Raw genomic sequence first — 22,801 nt, 5'->3', positions numbered from 1 at the left:
TGGTGTTTATTTCACACCAAGTGTTTGATATATTGTATTAATAATTTTTTGTTTCCTAATTCATTGGAAATTTATTATAAAATATATATTATTCAAACCTTATTTTAGAAAACATATTGATTTTTTTTTCTCATCATTCTTTTATGTTTCGTTACGATTTATATGTATATCTGATTCTTCCGATAACGGTTTAGGATAGACGAGTGTCCATCCAAAATTGCTTTCGCCTGCCATAGTAAATAATTTTTAAAATATATTTTTTAATCAAAGAAAATTTTATTTGCGATCTATTCACCCTCCTCTAGATCGTTTCCCTCGTCTAACAATGCATTCAAACTTTTTGAAGTTCATATTCAGATCTTGATCACATAGTTGACTTATACTGATCAAGTTTGTAGTTAATCCTTCTACCAACAACACATCATCAAGACAATGGAAACTCTGACTAACTAGTTTGCTTATGCCTTTGACTCATTCTCTAGCTCCATCATTAAAGGTGACATGACTATTAGAGTATGGCTTTAACTCTTTAAGATAGTTCTTTTCTCCAGTTATGTGCCTTGAACGCCCACTATCAAAATACCAATATTCTCTTGAGAAACCTCTAAGAGATGTATGAGCTATGAGGCATGTGATAGTTTCCTTGGGTTTCCACACTTTCTTTGCTTGAGTTTTCTTCCTTTTTTTTGTTGAGCGTTGGATGACTATAGGACTAAAGATATCCATACAAACTATAACAAAAAGGTCTTATATGGTCATATCTACCATAGTGGTGACACCTCAAATATGAGTTCTTGATGCCTCTATTATGAGGGTACACATGTTAAGGAGCATATTGGGGCATGTGTTCATCATGAAATCAGTTTTCTTCTAAGGAGAAACAAACTTTTTAGTGGGAATTTTGACCTTTTTGTTTATGAAACCGTAGTCAAACCCTATAGCATTCATATTCCTGGACTTCTTCCTAACTTCCAAGATCTTATTTAACATATCAGAACCATTGTTCAATATAAGTACAAATTTTGTCATATTGTCAAGGTTGGACTTTAACAATGTGAATTCAACTTTAATGTGACCAAACCCTTCACATTCATAACATTATGCTCATTTACCTCTATTAGGTTTGTGACCATTTTTGCTCTTGTTCAGGGGACTGATGTCGGACACCTTGTCTGGGACATTTGTCCTCAAATTTTTGTCCAGCCTTCTCAAAGCTTTATTAAACTTTCTCCCAACAAGGGTTATAGCCTCTAATAGACTTTCTCCACCTTGATCTTCAACATCTTTAGTGTTGGACACGAAAGTTATACTTTTGTTCTTCTTTTCAGACCTGTCATTTAAAGCCATCTTGTAAAGAACCCAATGAGTTCTTCAACTTTGATATTCCTAAGGTCTTGTGCTTGTTCAATAGTTGTGATCTTCATATCAAACTTCTTAGGAAGAGATCTGAGGATTTTTATGGCAAGCTTTTCTTTAGACATCTTCTCTCCTAATGCAAAGAAAGTGTTGGCAATGTCATATAGTTTGATGATGAAGACAGAGATAGATTCATCTTTATTCGTTCTCAAATTCTCAAACTTTGTAGTGGGGAGTTGCAATCTTGATATTTTAACCTTGGATGTGGCTTCATGAGAAGTTTTGAGAATCTCTCATGCTTCTTTGACTTCAGTACACGTGTTGATCAATCTAAACATGCTTTTATCAATAACATTTAAAATAGCATTTAATGCTTTGGAATTTCCAAGAGCTTCATCATCTTCAGCATTTGTCCAATCAAATTCTGGCTTTAAGGTTGATGTTCCATCTTGAGAGGTAATCACAAGATGTTTCCAACATTTTATAATAACTTTCCATCTTTTGTTGTCCATGGAGTTGAGAAAAGAAAACATCTTGGCTTTCCAATAATCATAGTTGGTGTCATCCAAAATAGGTGGTCTATTGATAGGCCCTCCATCCTTAGTGTTGTCCATTTGAACATAAAATATATTTCCTGGAGCTCACCCAAATAGAACAAGATATCTGCTCTGATGCCAATTGAAATTATGTTCTTAAGGGGACATATGTTGGACCAGAAGCTTAAGCCAAAATGGTTAACATCTTAAACCATAATTGAAAAATTATTGATAAACAAGATGGTAAATGATAAAGCTATAAAAGAACGTAAAGAATTGGTATCCCAGTTCAGTGCAGACAACACTTGCGTCTGAAGGGATTCCAACCCAAGAAAAGAAATTCACTCTTCAATAGAATTATTATAAAGTGTCTTAAATGAACAACCCCGTGTTCAATATCCCTATTCTTAATTATACTCGTGTATTTCTATTTATAGCACTCCCCTTAAATATGAGAATCCTTTTCACTTTCTCTTAATCACTAACTATAGTGATCACCACAATAATCAGAATATTGAATATTGAATTACAACTCAACTAACAAAGCAAACTATATGCCTTTAGATATGAATGCAGACGCTAAAGTGGTACATAAACAACAACCCAAATAAAGACTCAAAGTATAAATCCTAACATAAAATATTTTCAATACTTGCACACTTCAAACGTTAGGTTTGAGTCTCCTTAAATAGCAATGCAATCTTCTGGAATTTTCTCTAATGGGAAAAAGATATGACCACGTCCAGATTCGTAGAGGATTCTATTTTTATTTGTTTTTCAACAATCTCAAAAAGATTTGACTTGTTTGAATTCAAATTTAAATCTTTAACTGATTTGATTTGATCCTTTTAATCACCTAAACAAATCTAATAAATACATTGCTAAAATATATCAACAGATATGATTGAGATCCAATCACAAAATACGCTCAAAAGAACTACAACATTGACCAGCTGATAAGGGTCAGATGTTGCACACATGCTAGAACACCTGACCCCACATGTGTCCTTTCTTCACAAAAACATCTGATACGCTCCATGTTGTTTTGCATAATGCAACCAATCCAAAAGGAACAACAATAAGAACGTGGTAACGAGCACATCAAGATAATTGCCTTATCTTTGTCGCTGTTATTTACCCCAAGGCTTACCAGATCAGTGATAATATTGTTGTAGACATTAACGTGTTATTGCAAATCAGATCCATGTTACATCTTCAAATTATATAATTGTTGCTCCGTGAACAAATTATAAAATAGAATGGCCAAAATTGCAATTAAACATATATTTTAAGTACAAAGAAAAAAGAAAAGATAATCAGATTCACATCCGAAACATTCAATTTATCCAACCACAGATCCTCCTTATATAAAACAATATAAAATAAAGTTTAATTATTTTTATAAAGATTTTAAAGAAAATAATTTATTTCAAAAATTTCTTACCTTCCAAACCAACATGCTCCAACATGAAGACTTATTCACCAGCTTGAATCCACGTGTCGCAAATTAATTGGCTAACATGGAGGATGGATTTCATCCACTATTGGATAATTGAACTTAAAAACTTTAGTATAAAATAAATAAATAAAATATAAACATTATAGATAATGCAGTTTCTCACGAGGTAGCAGAATTTTAACCCAAATCCTTTCAATTGGAGAAAAGAAGAATAATTCATTTCATGGCTTCAAAGCTTCGAGCCCTTTGGAATCACCCGATTGGACCCAAAACCGGTGAATTACTTAGATTTTTTCGTTTTTTTTTTCTCTTATCCTTTCATGTTTTTGTTATGAATTAGTTGTTTTCAATTTGATATTGCATTCATTGGATTTGGATCCCTCGTTAGCGTTTTATTAAGATGCCAATGCTTAATCAGACTTTTGATTTATAAAGTATCGGTGCTACAGAGCTTTTGATTGCTCGGTAAAAAAGAAGTTAATTTCTTAGGTTAAAGGGTTGCAAAAGCTATTATTAGATATTAGAATGTCAATGCTTATTCCCATTTTAATTGAGTATATTGCTTGTTATGTCTATTTCCACTTATTGCAAGATCTTGATGCTTCCTGAAACCTGGACTTATTACTGTTTAAGAACAAAGACCAAATAGATTACATTTTTTACCTGATTCAAATTGTTGTCTCTTATTTGTTTTCATTCACCAATTTTGTTGTAAGTGTTAATGTTGTTATTTTCGACCTGTATCGGTGCGTAAATTGTGACTAATTTTGATTGTGCAGTTCACTTCTGGGCACCTACATTTAAGTGGGGTATCAGCATTGCCAATATTGCTGATTTTTCAAAACCACCTGACATGATCTCTTATCCTCAACAAATAGGTATGCGCATGCATAATTGCATATATAACTAAACTATATGTAGTTTCATCTTTTGCGAATTCTCTCCGTGCGTGCCCCTTTGCTCATCATTCATCCTTGTGAAAATGTGTATTTCTGAATTCTCTGAAAGGAGCAGACAGACCGTCTTTGAGGGAGTGTAAGGCGGACTACTGCACTGGATCCAAGATTTGTCACGGTTAAATCATCACTAAATAGGGCATCATAAAATGTTTGTCACAGTTAAGCTATAGTAGGACACCTATTTATTTTGTCATGGTTAAACTAAGACTAATTTACACAAGGCCTCCGAAAAATTGAGACATCTCTGACCAGACATATCCAAGTGAATGAATTTTGTGGAATGTTGAATATTCAAATTGCAGGCAGTTTTTAGCAAATATCCTGCATGTATATATTGTTGATTCCTTTTGTTTTTAACACAGCTGTTATGGCTACTGGACTAATCTGGGCGCGATACAGCACTGTAATTACACCAGTAAGTTATCTTTTTTTTTTTTTCAAAGACAGATTGTTTTTAACTAGTCCATGAAATGTTGAAAGTTTAGTGAACTGAGGATCATTTGTGGACCTTCGGTGCCAGCAGCGTTTTGTAGTTACACTCATTATCTTCATAATTCTGGTTTATAGTTACATTATCTTTCTTGCAAGACTATGACATACTCAACTTGTAAGATTCTGTAATTCTGATATGTTAGTGCCAACTAATTCGATGTTGCAGAAAAATTGGAACCTTGTTAGTGTAAACCTTGCAATGGCAGGAACTGGCATATACCAACTCTCGCGCAAATTGCGGTGAGTGAAAAATAGTTATCAATATTTATGTGAAGCTTTTGTGAGATTGCTATTCTGCTACTTTGTGATTAAATGTTCATGGCCCCAAAAATAATGGAAACCCCGAAACACTGCTTTTAATCAGTAGTTTTAATTTATAAAGTTTATTTTCTTGAGAGGATTGGATTGAATTTATCATAAAATCAAAGGTTGTGTTTGGATCTATTTTGCTTCTCCAGGCTGATATTAATTTAACTCGTGATCTACTTTCCAGGGAAGATTATTCTTCAGAGGAAGTTGTAGCAAAAGAATGATGACGAAGAATTTGAAAATATCAAGTTATTGTGTGCTTGGTGATGAATCACATACTCTATCACAGCCATCTGTCACGACACGAATTCATCAACATGTTTATTTAAAAAATGTAGAACAGTGAGATATATTCGTTTTTGTAGTATAATTAAATAAAATCTGAACATTTTATATAAAAATTTCAACTGAAAAAATATGTATATAGCAATTAGTTTTGTTAACATAAGTGTTTTAAAATAAAAAATGATAGTTATTCATCTTTATTTATCCATCAACTATATTAGAAAGATAAAAAATGAGGTAATGCAACAGAATGTTTTCAATAATTGTTTGAACATATCTTTAGTTTACTTTACATAAGTGTAAGAGATGTCAAGGTGTGTCAAAGCAAAAACACACGAAAAATATGATTCGGGCTCACCAAATTCTCAGATAACGTTAAAATATTTCGGAGATATAACTCAATTTATTTTATAGAGATGTATCTCTGTAACCTATCAGAATATTGTATTTTGTTTACGTGTATTCATATGAAGATTTAAATCATACAATCCATATAAACCATACAATTCATATGGAAAAAATGACATATATAACTTTAGATGATTCAAATGTCATATATAAATAGAGTCGAATACAACGATAAAGTAGCATGAGGTGAAAATAAAATACAATCCATAGTACAACTACTATATACTACTGTGTATATCGGACAACATCTCCTCTGTCTCCTCGGCCATCAAGCGGTCAAGATACATTCAAAAAGGCTCAGTCGACTGGTTCCCTATGAGCGGGATAAATGCAGTAGCACGCGACATATCCTCAGTGTAAGTCGATACACTCGCTCAGCCAGAGATGCGCGGGAAGTGTTGGAGGATCCAAGCCTGGAAAATTTGGAACACACGAATCATAAGTTATGACATTGTAAAGATGAAATAAAAATGACACAAAAAGATTAAAAGACCAATAAATATTACCATCAATAGTGTGATGCTTCATGTGACCTGCTTCGTCTTCCACCTACAATCCTCTGATAACTTCGAGTACAAGTAGACCAAACAAGCTGCCCCCCAGTTGTACTCATGGATCCGCTCGAAATCCTGGAAGTATCGTAGGTAGATGACATCTGTATAAGTGACATTCTTGTCCACAAAAATCACAGTGCCAACAAAATATAACAGGTATCTTCTCATAGCATGTGCTCTATGGAGCCCACATGCTCGTCATCACATGTGGCCTGATGTGCTCTCTAGAGCTCATTTGTATATATCTTTTCCAGGTATTCAAATCTAGCATGAGCTCTCTGGTCCTATACAACTCCTCATTCGCCTCCGCTAGGTCATCCCCCAAATAATCTACCATCATCTCGACTGCCTCGTCTTTGATAATCCTCTCATGATCTAGGAGTCTCCCTCTAACCGGAAGATGTAGCAAACATGGCACATCGCCGAGTGTGATAGATATCTCACCTAACGGGAGGTGAAATGACAAGGTTTCAGAGTGCCATCTCTCCATGAATACATTAAGCATCCCGTGGTTGACCGTAGTATAATCGGTCATGCACAAGTCCATCATCCCATATAGGGACAAAGTTGCCTGAAATCCATCCCCATTCGGATGAGGCAAGCCAACAATCTTTCGTTCGTGGTTTATAAACTTCAGAGGATCACGGTCCTGCAGAAAAAAAAATCAATGTTAGAAACTTGTCAATTAAAATAAACATAAATTAAAAAAGAATAAATGCAACTAATGCTACCTCTCTGTCCCAAATATGTCTAGCAGTATGGTCTGGGTACAAAGACAATAGTAACAACTCTACGGTCCTCCTCCAAATACCTCTAGCTCAACATCCTGAGCAGTCTCACCATTCAGAGATGGCACTGGCTCAACAACATCAGTACTAGGAGGCGACACTGGCGTAGAAGCATCAGTAGTATTAGTAGTAGGAGGTACCACCGGTGAATTGGGTACCTCTGGCACCTAAATAGGTGATACCTGGTTCTTGCGTGAGGATGGAGGAAGTGATGCGTCTATAGGTGAAACCCGTCTCCTACGGGAATAAGAAGATGAAGAAGCATGAGGAGAAGCACGGGCCCCAAAAGTAAATGCCTATCCATGGTCAGAGGGAACCGAAGCCTCTGAAACCTGACTATTCTTCCGCCACACTGATGCATGTTGGGCAACCCTCTCGTGTCTTAGTTTATCGTGTCTATCAGCCATAATGCCTAAAAGATAAACTAAGTCAGACAATTAGTGGCAACGAGCAACACTACAGGCAAGAAAATTAAAATAAAAAAAAGCACAGAGAAAATTCTGGAGATGCATCTCCGATTATTGAGAAAATTAAACCTTGAAATTTTTTGGAGATGCATCTCTGGGATTTTCTGCAATACAAACTGCATTAATGGTGCCAATGTACACATGCAATCACACAAAAAAATGTTTTGGTCACCCTGTTCAGCCAACAAACGTGTTTTACACCATGTCAAAAATATCATACATGCAATTTCTACTCATTTCTTACCTTAATCATCAATTTCTACTCATTTACACAAAAGTTCAAAAACTTTTCAAAACATCCAAAAACTTATAAATTTCAACTTTGCTTTAGTGTTGGATGATGTTTCTGATGTTGATTGAAGTTCCCTTGAGCTTTGTTGTTTGATTTTGGACTTGTTTATGACACAAAATTTGAGAGAAGTCGAAGTAGTTTGGAGAAATTTCAGAAATGAGGAAGAAGAAGGATTCTGACGCGATTTAAGCTCTAAAACATAGCTAAGACGCATCTTCAAAATATGTTCGAAGATGCATCTTCAGAATATTTTAAATTTAATCGAGACTTGTGTGCATCCAGAGATGTCTCTCTGAAATCTGGGGACATTTGAGTATTTTCCCGTGATGGTTAAGAAACATATAAGGTGCATTAAGAAATTCCCTTAACTTTTTGATAGCCAAGTTCCGTTTAAATGGAATAAACCATTTGGGGCCATGACTTGACTACCGAAAATGGAGCATTTGGTAAGGGAGGAAACTTAGGACAAAGACTTTAAATTCACTTTTATTCAAAAAATTGCATTAAGTTGAAATTTTATTTTTGAACTTAATCTTTTTAATTTAAAACGTCAACATCAAACATTACAGTTGGACAAAGTTATTTATGGTTTTACAGTCTTAAGGAATTTCTCGATTTTGATCATTTATTCGAAATTCTTACTTGAGATTTTGGTGCAAGAATCATCTATCTACAGAGAAGAAGTGTAAGCAAGTTGAATTTTGAAGCAGGCTTCAAAAGGCTTCAAAATCTTGTTGAAATATTTAGTTCATCACCTGTCAAACTAAAGATGAGATATGAACAATTGATAATGGGCAAAGAGTAAAACTCTAAATTCATTTGTTATCTTAAGTCTCGTAATAAGACTCGTACCAAATAGAGTGACAGTTAGCACGTCATACTAGACATGAAAGGTAAAGTTTGAAGGATTCTATAATAGAAGGTAAAATCACTATTGAATCATAATTTTTTATTATTTAACTCAAACTTTTTGCTTTGAAATAAAATTATTGTTTTTTTAATTAAAAAAATTGGGTTAAATAAGTTTTTGGTCCTCATAAATATAACGATTTTCGTTTTTAGTCCCTCTAAAAATTTCCTGTAAGTAATGGTCCCTCCAAATTTTTTCATCCTACAATTGGTCTCTAACGTCAAATGCCACTAACGAATGCTTATGTGGCAAGACAGGTGGATTAAAGATATTATTTTTTTATTTTTCATTTTTTCAGGAATAACAGGTGGATGCTTACGTGTTTTCTATTTTAATAGAAACCCTAAAACTCAAAGAAAATCCCTAATTCCCTTTACTTCAATCTCAATCGTGTTTTCTTCACTCACGCCTTCTGTAGTTGTGGTCCCAGAACAAAACTCTATTGAAGACGCATTGAAGCACGTGGTCCCAATGACTCTGACGTTCTTCGCATTTCATTAGTTGTAGTCCCAACATTGACGAAGCTTGCTTTGAATCAAAATTGTGTTTGTTGCGGTCCCAACATTAAGGTTAGTCCTACACGTGCTTTCATGTGTTATGATTGGTTGTATTATGATTTGTTTATGTTCTCGAATATTGTAGATTTCAAAATTGTCTTTGTTGTGCCCCATTTGCTTTGAAATCACTTGATGTTTATTTTCTTGTGTTGACTGCAAACATCTAGGGTTTTGTCGTGTTGATTATGAATGTAATGTCTAATTTACCCTCTTTCATATTTGTAATGTATAGGATATGGGGTTATTTAAGGTGGTATTTTACACCAAGGGTTCATTTGCAAAGAATGCAAGATTAAGGTGTGAGGGTGGGGATATTTATGCTTTCAGTGGGCAAGACTCTAATTTTATGTCCTTCTTTGAAGCTTGTGTCTTAATTAAGGGGATGGACTCATCCTTTAACCTTGATGATGTGAAGTTATGGTGGAAACATGAAGAGTGTTGTCTTGAAACGGATCTAAAACCCTTTGGAAATGATGAGGATGCAACAATGTTAGCTTTGTTTTCTAAGAAGAATAGTTTTGATGTTGAAATGTATACATAACCAAAATTATCAATGGGTGAGAAGACTTATATGGAGAGGTTAATAGAGAAACAAAAAGTAAATGAAAGTGTTGAGGAAAATGTTGAGGAAATTTATGAGGACAGTGAACCAAGTGAAGACACTTTGAATGGTATACACTTTGAAGATAGTGAAGAAGAGAGAATGCATGATTTTGATGAATACATTGATGAAGGGTTAAACATTGAGGTGGATAATAGTGAGCTTAGAAGGGATCCTGTTGATGGTATTAGTACAAGTCAAGTAATAAATCGAGTGTTTACTACATCAGAGATGGATATGGAGTATGTCATAGAAGATGATTACATGACTAATGAGCTTGATAGTGGGGCAGATGAAAATACTTATGATGACAGACCTGCAGTTGTTTAGGTTTAATGAAGAGGAAACACTTAGAACGGATTTCACATTTAAGGTGGGAAGGGGACTTTCATCTATGAAGAAATTAACTATTCAACTAAGTATTTGATTATGGATAACAAATTAAAAGTTGTGGCATAAGTTTTAACGCATTAGATATCAATTGTTTTAACTATCCAACTGACTTAAGGAATTAGGGAGTTTTAGTGTAGAATAATGAGTTATACACCAAGGAATTATGTATAACGGCTAAGTCAAACCGTAGTGATTGCTGAGAAATCAATCTAGGCAAAATAGACACAAACATCAATAGTGAAATACAGGGGATTTGAAGTAATGTCTAATTGCCTTTATTTGATAAGTTTTCCCAACGATTTTATTTATGCTTTTACTTTATCAAATCAAACCTGAAAATCCCCTAATTTACTTGCAATTTCATGTGAATCGCTTCGTGAAAATAGCATAATCTCTGCATATACAAACTTATAAATTTTATTACTTCGATACGTTTAGTACACTTGATAAATTATTATCAAGTTTTTGGCGTTGTTGTCGGGGATTGTTCAATTATTTCAACAAGCAATTTTTGTGATTTATTTTTATTTTTACTTTATTTTAGTTATTTTTAATTTTTCTCTTATTCTGTTTTTGTTTGGTGCATTGCTACTAAGATATTTTATGATTGTTTATGCAAGGTTCAAGTTCGAAATGGATACCATTGCATTCAGAGATCGAAAAAAATACAAGAGCAATTTGGAGAGAAAATATAGAAGTACGATGAGCTAAAGAGAAGTTGGAATAAGAGAAAATACATGTTTTTCTAATAACGAAAGGGATCAAGAGAAATAAGAAATGGAAATTCCACTAAGACAAATGATGAGAGACTGCTGCAGGAGGATTGATGTTAGACATATTTCTTTGAGATTTAAACTTGTTAACCCTGTTACTTTCTATATTCAAAATTATGTGCTTTCAGGTTTGAGAGATAACTCGTTCGACGAATAACCTATTAGGGATCCTTGAGAGCATCTTGCTCGCTTCTATGAGATGTGTTTGATGTGCAAACTAGGGGGATTAAGTGATTATCAAATCGAATTAAGGTTATTCAAATTTTCTCTAATAGGCAAAGCTAAAGATTGGTTGAAACATTTACCCAATGGAACTATTCGGACATGGAAGGAGTTGGAAGATAAATTTCTGGATAGGCTTTCCACAAACACTCGGTTTGTGGCAAGAAGAGTTGAGATTTCAAATTTTTAACAAGGTGATGTTGAGTCCTTATCTAATACATGGGAGATATTCAAACTATTACTCAGAAGATATCCTAATCACAACTTAAGCATTATGAAATAGATGTAATATTTCACTATAGGTCTATGAACTCAAGCAAGAATGCTTTTGGATGCCTCAGCTGGAGGTAACATCAAAACAAATAATGAAGGCGAAATGAAAGAGTTGATAAAGAAAATATGCCTGAATGAGCATCATTCACAAAGTAAAAGAGAAGTCAAACCAAATGGTGTATTCCAACTGGATACCAATAGTGTAGTGTTAGCTCAACTTGAGATGATTTTTAAACATTTAGAAGGAGCCACCATTGTTCCATCCAATGTTAGTTAGATTCAGACACTACGGTGTGATTTTTTTGGAGAAGTGCATGCTAATAGGACTGTGTACCAGAATGAGTTAGTGCAGAAGCTCAATATGCAACTTTCCAGAATAATAATCCTTACTCCAACACTTATAACCCTAGTTAGAAAGATCATCCCAACTTCCATTGGATCAACAATCAAACTCTAAATACAAATCAAGGTGTTGAACAAGCTTCACAAACACCACAACAAAGGAAACCATCTAGACTTAAAGATGACAAGGCTCAGTTTATGAAAGTGCCTCGAGCTAATTTTGAGTAAGTGAGCAAGAATCAAAAAGTCATAACAAAGAATCACGAGACTATGAGTAAGAACATTGAAGCGTCCATAAAAAAATATAGATACGCAAATTGATTAGTTATCTAGACAATTAGCAGCACAATCTAGTTCCAATGAGGTTTTTGGTGGAAAACCCGTAGACAACCCAAAGAATTAGAGTTACAAGGCTATCGAGTTGATAAATAAAGTGGTATCTTCCATCCCTAGTGCTTGTGGTGAGAGAAAATAAGTAAGTGAAGGTGACAAGAAAAGTGAAGAGGAGGAAGTAGTTGAAAAAGAGGGAGAGCAAAAATCAGAGGGAGAAAAAAGTGAAAAATCGAATGAAGACTTTTTTAAGGAGGGATACCATTGATAAGCTCATAGAACGGAACTCGCCTTTGAGAAGAACTAAAAATGAACCTAATCCTGAATTATCATACTATGTCAAGTCACATTACCCCATATTGAAGAAGAAACCAAAGAAAGAAATGGAAGTGAGGTAGTTTAAGAAATTTATGGAGATGCTTACAAAGATACATGTTAATATCCCATTAGTCGATGCCAATATATGCAAAATTTATGAAAAATATGTTAACCAAAAAGCCTAAACTGAAATATGATAAAAACATTGCTTTAGCAGAAGAGTGTAGTGTTATTATTCAATGCAAGTTGCCACCTAAACTGACTGATCCAAACATATTTACTATTTCTTGTTCTATTGGTCCATTGAAGATTTGTCATGCACTTTGTGATTTAGGGGCAAGTATAAACCTGATGCCTCTATCTCTGATGAGGACGCTGAACTATGGAAAGCTAAATCCAACTTAGATGAATCTTACTTTAGCTGATTTATAAGTGCCAAGAAATGGTAAAATTTCATATATAAGAAGGGCATTTATTAACTTGATAGAAAAGTACTTCATATAAAAAAAACTCCAACTATCATGTAAATAGTATTTTTTTTATAGTCAATTTCCACTTCTTGCACCTAATTCTAATCATTTTGTAGGTATTTTTGCATGTCTTGAAGCTTGTCAAAGAAAAACAAGGAATTTAGCTTTAACACCCTCGCTTAGCAGTTCAAAGTAATGACCAAGAGAGCCTCAAAGTAGGGGATAAGCAAAGTCAAAGCAAGTGCAACTTAGAATATCCAAGTTTTCTAACATCAACAACCTCGCTTAGCAAGGACCAAGCGAGCTCTAGACGAGGCAAAACATAATGACAGTTTTGAAAAATTAACAGCCTCTCCTAGCCAGGTCAAAGCGAGCTCCAGGCGAGGCAAGTCAAAATGTACAAGATTCTCCAAAACAACATTCTCGCTTGGTGTAGAAGAGAGAGACCAAAGTGAGAAAGCTCACTAAGCGAGCTAACACTCGCTAAACGAGATAAGACAGTTTAAAGTTGATGTGGCATAAATCTTCATGATGAATGAAGGCTAGCTCGCTAGGCGATCCATTTGTGGCTAAGGGAGCTCAAGTTTTTAAGACTAGTATAAATATATTTCAGAACACAATAAAAAGGACATTTTTACACTTCCATAGACCAAAAACATAGTGAGAAACACGAGAGAGTCAGAACAAGAAGAATTCAAGGTGGATATGCAACAATCGTTCAAGAAATAAACATTGATGCTCATTCATCTATTTTCTTTTCATTTGTGCAAGGCTACCGTGATAATGAGTAGCTAAATCTCTCTCTTGTAGGGATTAGATGTAATTAATGGTACTCGTATGTATCTCTTTTGATCATGTGTTATATATGAACTAGTTACTCATTAATATTGATGTTATCCTTGTTTCAATGTTTAACTTTATGGATTTGAATTGTTATTGAGAAATACATTTTGAATCTAAATTTAGGATACTCATCTGTTTAAAGCTAAACTCTATAGAGAGATTTTGATTTAACATTCATTACAATTATCGATTATTATTGCTACCATATTGATTAATAGACAAATATATTTTTGATTAAAGAATAAAGTTGAACTCGCATCATTGTTTAGATATAAATAATGTTTATGAGCAATACATGATAATATTGATTAATAACTAGAATCTATATAGCTGATCAGGAAGATACATGCAAAATTGGTTAATAAAATCTAATCTTAACAATATCATATCTCTATTAATTTTCTTATCATTTACCATTGTTACATTCTTTTAATTTACGCAAACAAATATCTTACAATCACCTCACTTAAAATCATATTAATTGTTGAACAACACTAATATCACACTAGTCCTTGTGGATAAGATAAACAAAAATACTTACTTTTGATTCTACACATAACTGATCAATCAAACACTTATCCATATGGAGTTCTCAAAGATGTGGTTGTAAGAGTAGATGATTTATTTTTCCCAACTGATTTTGTGAACCCCGTTATGCCATAAGATTCTAAAACACCGTTGTTATTAGGAAGACAATTCTTAACAATAGACAGAGTTTTGATTGATGTTGAGATGGGATAATTGATTTTGAGATTCAACAAAGAACGAGTTGTTTTTAATGTTTTTAAAATTGTATATTATTATCGTTACATTTTTATAAAATATTTTATGATGTTCTCTGATTGAATACTTATATTTTGTTAAGAAATTTGTGTTCGATTTATGAATGATAAATATAATGATTCTTATGATAAATTTACAAGGATAACAAAGTAATTTAGTTTTAAAATATCTTGCTCCCCCTTGTGAACTAAATAAGTTTGGTTTTAAAATCCTTCCCCCTCCCACTTTCATATTTTGAATCAAACATATATCTAAATCAAATTCTTCATTTTCCTTTCCCCCTCCTCTTTGATAAAAATCTCTTCCCTCTCCTCTCCTCCCCTCGATTGAACCAAACGTATCCTAAGTACTTTAATATCATATTCTACAATTTTTTATACATAAACCCATTTTTCACTCTCCACGTAAAAAAGGTCAAAATGACCTCACATTACAACTCTTTCTCACTCTACTCTTCTATTTTTGATTTTTTTGTTAATCTTTAAATAGATGGAAAGATAATTATTTGATAAGTTTCACCAAGTTATGAGATACATCATGATCTCATCAACGTTATTGGTAAAATTCAAACTTATTAAACTGCCTTGCTTAGATGTGATTGTTGTGAAAACACTACTATGGAAAACACGTATAATGACGATTGCGAAACACATATAATAACGGTTGCACGTCTGTTGTTAGGTAGCGCGTGGTTGTATGTATAGTGGTTTCCACAACGGGCGACAAATTGTGGTTATAAGTTAGGTAGTGCGCTACCTATAACAACAGTTTATTCAATCAACCGTTGTGAGATAATTTATAGGTTAAAAACAGTTGTGATATAATTTGTTTTATATATATATATATATATATATATATATATATATATATATATATATATATATATATATATATATATATATATATATATATATATTATAGCAAACCCAAATTTTAAACCTGAATATTTTTGAATCATATCATACTAGAAACAACAATACAACCATATTTGAATTGAAATAGACCATAAATTGTATTACATCAATGACACAATTGCATTAGAAAATAAAATTTATATATTACATCAAAACCAAAATGGCACAAAACAACCTACAATGTACACATCATTACAATAAATAATACTACCTTGTTGTCTTGGTGTCTTGTCTCTTTGTTTCTTGACTTTAAACACCTATAATTTCAAATAATAATAGTTGTTAGAATATAACATCATTAGTAATTATAACATACAATAAATTATGAATGAGGAATATAAAATACTTTCTTTTTAATTTTTCCATATGCCTTCTTGATGATCGTTACGAATAACATGTAAATCATTTATATCAACTTCTTCATATGAATTAGGCACTTGTGTTGCATAAGAAGGAGGTGAAGGAATATCAAAACTTTCATCACCAATAGGAGGAATATGTTTTCCTTTGAGAATAATTGACCATCTCCTTGAAACGTCCACAGGGTCTGTCACATAAAAAACTTGTTTTGCTTAAGTAGCCATGACATATGGTTCGGTATTATAAGTTGCCTTTCTAAGGTCAACTCGTGTGAATCCTAACTCATCAATTTATACACCATTATTATTTGGAGCTCACTTGCATTTAAATAAAGACATTTTGAAAGTAACATAATCAATCTCCAAAATCTCCTAAATAAAACCATAGAATGCGGAAGTTGCCAAAATTGGATTCTTATCTTTCGAGCTAGATAAATACATGGATTAAGCCTCAACCATATCCCCATTATTTTGCATTGTACTACGATCATCTTTTGCTTTTGTATAAAAGGAATAATTAGAAATATCGTATGTCGTCCAAGTTATCACAGTAAATTTTGGCATTTACGATAACCATTTAATTGTCTAGGATGCACAATCATCATTAGAAATCTTCATATTAAACCAACTTATGAATTCCTTGTTATGTCGGGTCAACAACAACTTGTCATTCATTCGGGGATACTTTTTCTTTATAACTTTTTTGTGAGCTATGTAAGGTTTAACTACACTAACATTATTCAAAATATAGAAATGTTCTTGAAGTACTCCATTTTGAACCATTGACTTAACATTTAAACCCTGAGTACCTATACCTTCAAATCTATCAGCATGATGAGACTTTGGAATTCCAATAGACTCTGGTACCAACAAATAGTTTGAACAAAACTCAAGAGCTTCTCCTGTGATGTACCTTTAAACTATAGAAGCTTCCAGTCGGTTATGATTCTTCGTATATTCTTTAAATATATTCATGTATCGCTTTATAGGATACATCCACCTTAAATAAACTGGACCACAATATCTGATTTCTCTGACTAGATAAACAAGTAAGTGAATCATAATGTCAAAAAATTATGGAGGGAAATACATCTCCAATTGAGACAATATAATTGCAGCCTCATCTTCTAATTCATATAATATTTTAAAATCAAGAAATTTATTACATATGGTATTGAAGAATAATCACAATCTGGTTATAGTTACTCTTACATTTTTTGGAAGGATGCCACAGATAGCCACAGATAGCCACTGGTAGAAGTTGTGCACCAAGACATGGCAATCATGAGATTTTAAGCCAACTAACTTGAGATCTTTCATTGGTATATGTTTCTTGATGTTTTAAGAGTAATCTTAGGGAACTTTGATATCATGCAAACACTCATGAAAACTTTTCTTTTTCTTTTTAGATAGAATGTGACATGTCGGAGGCAAATAAGATCTTTTTCCTCTATCTTCTAGAGCCAATTGTTATCGTATACCCATCTCCACCATATATAAACGAGAATTATTATCATCTTTAGTCTTTCCTAGAATGTTTAAAAGTGTTCCTATCAAACTGTCACACATATTTTTCTCCACAAGCATCACATCAAGACAATGTCTTACATCAAGTCTAGACCAATATGGAAGATCAAAGAACACCGATCTCTTTTTCCAAAAATTTCTCTCAACGGGACCATCTTTTTTTATTTCCAAAGACAACATTAAGGTGTTCTTATCGTTGATAAACTTCATCTCAAGTTAAAGTTTTAGGAGCACTTTCAAACTCTTGTTCTCCGTTAAAAGCCTTTCGCAATCTATGATAAGAATGATTGGGTTTTAGAAATTTTTGATGCCCAAGGTAAACAATCTTTTTTCTAAACTCAAGTTGGTGAAAACAAGTATCATATTCACATATAAGACACACTTTATGTCCTTTGACACTATATCCATCCAAATTACCATATGCAGGAAAGTCGTTGATTGTGTAAGATAATATTACACGCATCTTAAACTTTTCACCAAAATATACATCATTAATGTCAACACCTTTATCCCACAAAAGCTTTAAATCCTCAATTAATGGACTTATATAAACATCTATGTCGTTGCCAGGTTGTCTTGGTCTATAAATCGTTATACTTAACATCATATACTTGCGCTTCATATACAATCAAGCAAATAGGTTATAAATCGTGAGAAGAACAGGCCACGGAGAATGGTTATTGCTCATATTACCAAAGGGGTTCATTCCATCAGTGGCAAGCCCGGGCCTAAGGTTTCTTGGCTCAAGGCCAAAATCCAGAAACAATGAATTAATTTTCTTCCATTGCAAAGAATCAACTACATGGCGAATGTTTCCATCATATTTTCTTTCATCTGCACACCATTTAATATTTTTTGCGTCATTCGTAATAGCAAAAAGTCTCGTTAACCTCAAAATATTTGCACGTACCATAACACTTTTGCTGGAGGATGCTTCTCTCTAACATTGTCATTGTCATCACCATTTTTGTTCTTCAACTTGTAGTGCGAGTCACCACATTATGGATATTGATCCAAATTTTCATACTTTTTCCTGTATAATATGCAATCATTAGGGAATGCATGTATTTTGGCATACTCCAAACCCATTGGACACAACAGCTTCTTGGCCTCATAACGTCGATCTGGCAAATTGTTATCTTCTGGTAGTATTTGTTTCAACAAATAAAGCAAATCTTTGAAACTTTTATCCGACCACCCACCTTTTGCCTTCAGATTAATAATTTTAACAACATAGACAATCGTGTAAAATTGGTGCACCCCTTATATAAAGACACATCTTTGTCGATACATAACGTATCATAAATATGTGTTTTCATATAAGACGATTCTCCAATATCACGAATCATATCTTCTAGCCGATCATCATTATAATCATTATCTTCATCCATTTGTGATGTCACATTTTGGTTATTATCCACTTCTCCATGATACTTCCATTTTGTATAATTTTGACATATTCTATCACAACATAGGTGATGAAATATTTATTTCTTTGACCGTTTTCTAATATTCCTGCAAACAACACAAGGACAATAAAAGATACCATTATTGTCGGTAACATTTTTTTTGGAAAATTCAAGGAATTCAAGAACTCTTTTCTCATACAACGGACCTAATCTATCGGATTTCATCAAACTACAATCCATAACAAATTATGAAATTTATATCAAAAGAATAATGTGAAAAACAACCTAATGTTACACATACAACATCAAAAACCAAAGCACCGGACCTAATATGATTATATGAATATGACATTGTCTGAATAAAACATGAACATAACAACACCAAAACATAAACATATTCAGAAGCGTCATAATATATGAATAAAACATCTATATATCCAACACAAAAACCTTAAGCATATTCACAGAATCTGAATAAAACATGAACATGGCTACATGAACAATACACATGATAATGCCAATACACACAACTTTCTAGTGAAGAACATTACCATTCAAAAATGCCATAGAGATATAATGGTAAATAACTCTTACGAAGAAAATAAACATTCAAAAGCGTCAGAGAGACAAATTGATAATGTACCGCAATTTGAAGAGGATGATGATTTCCTTTCCATAAATGATATTCGTTTTCAGAAATGAGTGAAGATGGTGAAGGTTTCTCTATCGTTGTCGTCTCGTTCGCTAGGGCACCCTTGTGTGTTATTAACGAAATGAAGCACATGTAATGTTTTAATTTTATGGGAAAACATTTCATAACGGTTGCAAGCTTAAATCGTTGTGCAATATGGAACATATAACCATAGTTGAAGTAAACAACCGTGGTTTTATACTTTCAATTTTTAAATAACAATAAATGAAAATTGACACACGCTAATTTTTATTGAAAAAAATGAAAAATGTTTATGTTAGGACTCGAAGCTTGTCATCCAAACTCTATGACCACAGTTGTTTAAAGGAAGCGTGGTGAAAAGTCTATTAATAAAAAAAACATGCGCGTATAAAATTGTTATATAACTACGGTGAAAAAATGATCGTTGTAATATTGTGTCACCAAAGCTACTTTTTTAGTAGTGAAATTCTAAAAAAAATTAAGTGAGTTATTGATAGCTTCAAACACACTAAGAAATTTGATGTCTGAAATAAAGTACAATGACAATCAAAATAAATATCCACAAGCAACACAATAACTTGATAACTTGTCAAGAGCGAAGGCAAATCCACAATAAGCAAGAAGAAGACACAAGATAAAACACAAAGAAATTTATTTACCTAGTTCGATCAAACTGATATACTCTAAGGGGGAAAACTACATCTCTAACTCCTTATACTTCTAACATTTGTTAGAAAAGATTACAAAAGAGTTACAATAAAATAGTCACTCAATTTTTCAAGAATATACCCTATTTTCTACCCCAAGTATTTCTCAATTTTTCTATCTCTCTATATATAAATCACATAAACTCAAGGTGTTTAGAAGTGTTTCTCAATCCCCTTAAATACCTCCAATAATTTCCCAAATTCTAAAAATTCCAAAAAAAATCTACCGTTGTCTATCTAAGTTTCCAATAGGATTCATAACCCTACTATTTGTCTTGAGTTCTAAAGGTCGTTAATACAAGAATGATAAAGATGCATATTTATAATTGTCCATATTCAATAAATCTTTAAATGGTTTAAACACAACCTATTAACAAATAGACCAGTGAACTGATACGACCAAGCTTAATACATACAAACCGCCGGAACAAAACTTGTTGCCCAAGGACCACCACTTAATCGCTGTCACTAGACTGCCCAACAACATCTGCAGATCAGCCGACCTCCACAACTTGTTGCGCACTTGGGAAACCTTCATCCATCTTTATCAGTTGAGTTGACCTTTTCGTCATTGAACAATTGTCTCCCAACCCCCGATTTTGCCATACCATCGCCTATGATCGCCTCCATAATAGCTCCTACTGCTAATGGGCACCACCCCCTTGTTCTTTCCATTGACTCCAATATCTTTCGTCAATATTCTTACTGCTTTTTAACTTTGTGATTTTAGAAAACCTAAAAATATATTTTCTTTTGTTTTATCATTTAAGAGTTCAAAACACATCAATATTCATAGAAATATCCTTTTAAATATTTATTTTAATTAATATCAATATCAATATCACATTATTATTCATATCATTATCAACCTGACTTTATTATCCGTATCATATCAATATCACTTTATTATAAGTCTATCTTATTAAAATATTTATATTAATGACATACACGATTAAGGTAAAGAAATTTTACACAAAATCATTTTAAATATGTGGTATATTGTTGGTCGTCCATTAAATGTCATGTTTTAAAAATCGGACCGAACCGGTCGGTTCAACCGATTGGACCGGGAATCGGAGATGAATTCGGTTGGGTCAACCGCTCAAAACCGTTAGTGAGTCAAAATCAGAGTAAAACCAGAAAAACCAGATTGAACTGTTGAAAATCATTCGATCCAAATAATCGGAGTCAGTTTTATAGAATCGGAGCCGGTTTTGTAAAACCGTCCGGTTAAAAAAATCATCAAATTGACAAATTTTTTATTTTTTTAATAAATTTTAATACGTCAATATCAAAACTTAACATATATTTTCAATCGGAAAAAAAATCGTATTTTTTTACCACCATACAAAATTTTAAGTTTTTTCACTCCATTATAGTTTTTCTTTCCACCACGCTCCATCATCACCACGATGTCTCTTTCAAATATAGTCACAATATCCAACTCAATATTGATTGTGGTTCAAGTCAATATTGTTTTTTGTTGTCAATTAAGATTTATTTGTGGTAGTTCAATTTAAATTCATTTTTTGTTGTTGTTTAATGAAGTATATTATATTATTTATTTTTGGTATTATATCTTATTTAATTTATATATTTCTAATTATTTGAACTTTATTTTAATTATTATATTTTATTATTTTAATTTTGTTTTGAATTGGTTTAATTTAATTTATTCTAATTTTTTAATTTGGTCAAATCATTCTTAAATGAATGTTGAAATGGAGTGTAAAACTCTGTTATATTATTATATATATTATCGATATTGTTGTATTGAATTTGTAATGAATTTTTGAAATATTATTTTTATTAAATTATGAACATAAATTTATAAATTTATGTGTGGCATATTTATAAAATTTATTTTTATATTATTAATTTATTTAATAAACTGTTCGACCTAGATTTAATCGGTTGAACCAATTATAAATTTCATCTATTCGATCTTTGGTCCGATTGTTGATTTTTTTTTAAAAATAACCAGGTTTTTAAAAAAAAATCCAAAATAACCAACTTTTGGAGAGGATGCGTCAGGGGAGTTGGCGCACCCCAAAAAATTAGAGGAGGCGCCAGATGCATTGACGCACATGCATTGGGCCTCCTAAAGGAGGCGCCCATGCATCTGGCGCCTGCATGGCCCTCCAGATGCATGGGCGCCTCCTTTAAGAGGGTCATGCAGGCGCCACAAGCATTGGCGGCTCCTTTAGGAGGCCCAATACATGTGCGTCAATGCATCTGGCGCCTCCTCTAATTTTTTTGGGTGCGCCAACTCCCCTGGCGTATCCTCCCCCAAATGGTTATTTTTGATTTTTTTTTAAAAGATCGTTATTTTCGTTTTTTTTTTTAAAATCTGATTATTTTTAAAAAAAAATCCCGATTGTTATATAAGAATTTAAAAATATTTTAAACTATTTTACCAGTCAAGTGTATTTTCTATTTCCTACTGTAATAATTATCGATAACATTTTTTAAATTACTAACGCTTTATGATA

At 32.8% G+C, this 22,801-nt stretch overlaps 1 protein-coding gene and 1 non-coding gene across 2 annotated transcripts; one reads left to right on the top strand and one right to left on the bottom strand.

The window, feature by feature from the left end:
- The first annotated feature begins 3,472 nt into the window (after window positions 1–3,472).
- LOC127077150 (mitochondrial pyruvate carrier 4) lies at window positions 3,473–5,590 on the top strand. The gene is made up of 5 exons (XM_051018700.1): window positions 3,473–3,626; window positions 4,131–4,229; window positions 4,673–4,725; window positions 4,969–5,042; window positions 5,296–5,590. The coding sequence occupies exons 1-5, from the start codon at window positions 3,575–3,577 to the stop codon at window positions 5,333–5,335; spliced, it is 318 nt and encodes a 105-aa protein (XP_050874657.1). The 5' UTR covers window positions 3,473–3,574; the 3' UTR covers window positions 5,336–5,590.
- A 5,933-nt stretch (window positions 5,591–11,523) lies between these two features.
- Window positions 11,524–11,628, bottom strand: LOC127116697 (small nucleolar RNA R71). Its single transcript, XR_007801498.1, has one exon. It is a non-coding gene; the product is annotated as a small nucleolar RNA R71 (small nucleolar RNA).
- Between the last annotated feature and the right edge of the window lie 11,173 nt (window positions 11,629–22,801).

This window comes from Lathyrus oleraceus, chromosome 1 (genome assembly GCF_024323335.1).
Source record: "Lathyrus oleraceus cultivar Zhongwan6 chromosome 1, CAAS_Psat_ZW6_1.0, whole genome shotgun sequence".
NCBI classification, from domain to species: domain Eukaryota; kingdom Viridiplantae; phylum Streptophyta; class Magnoliopsida; order Fabales; family Fabaceae; genus Lathyrus; species Lathyrus oleraceus.
Note: the sequence above shows the minus strand (reverse complement) of the source record. Positions and strands in the feature narration are given on the sequence as shown.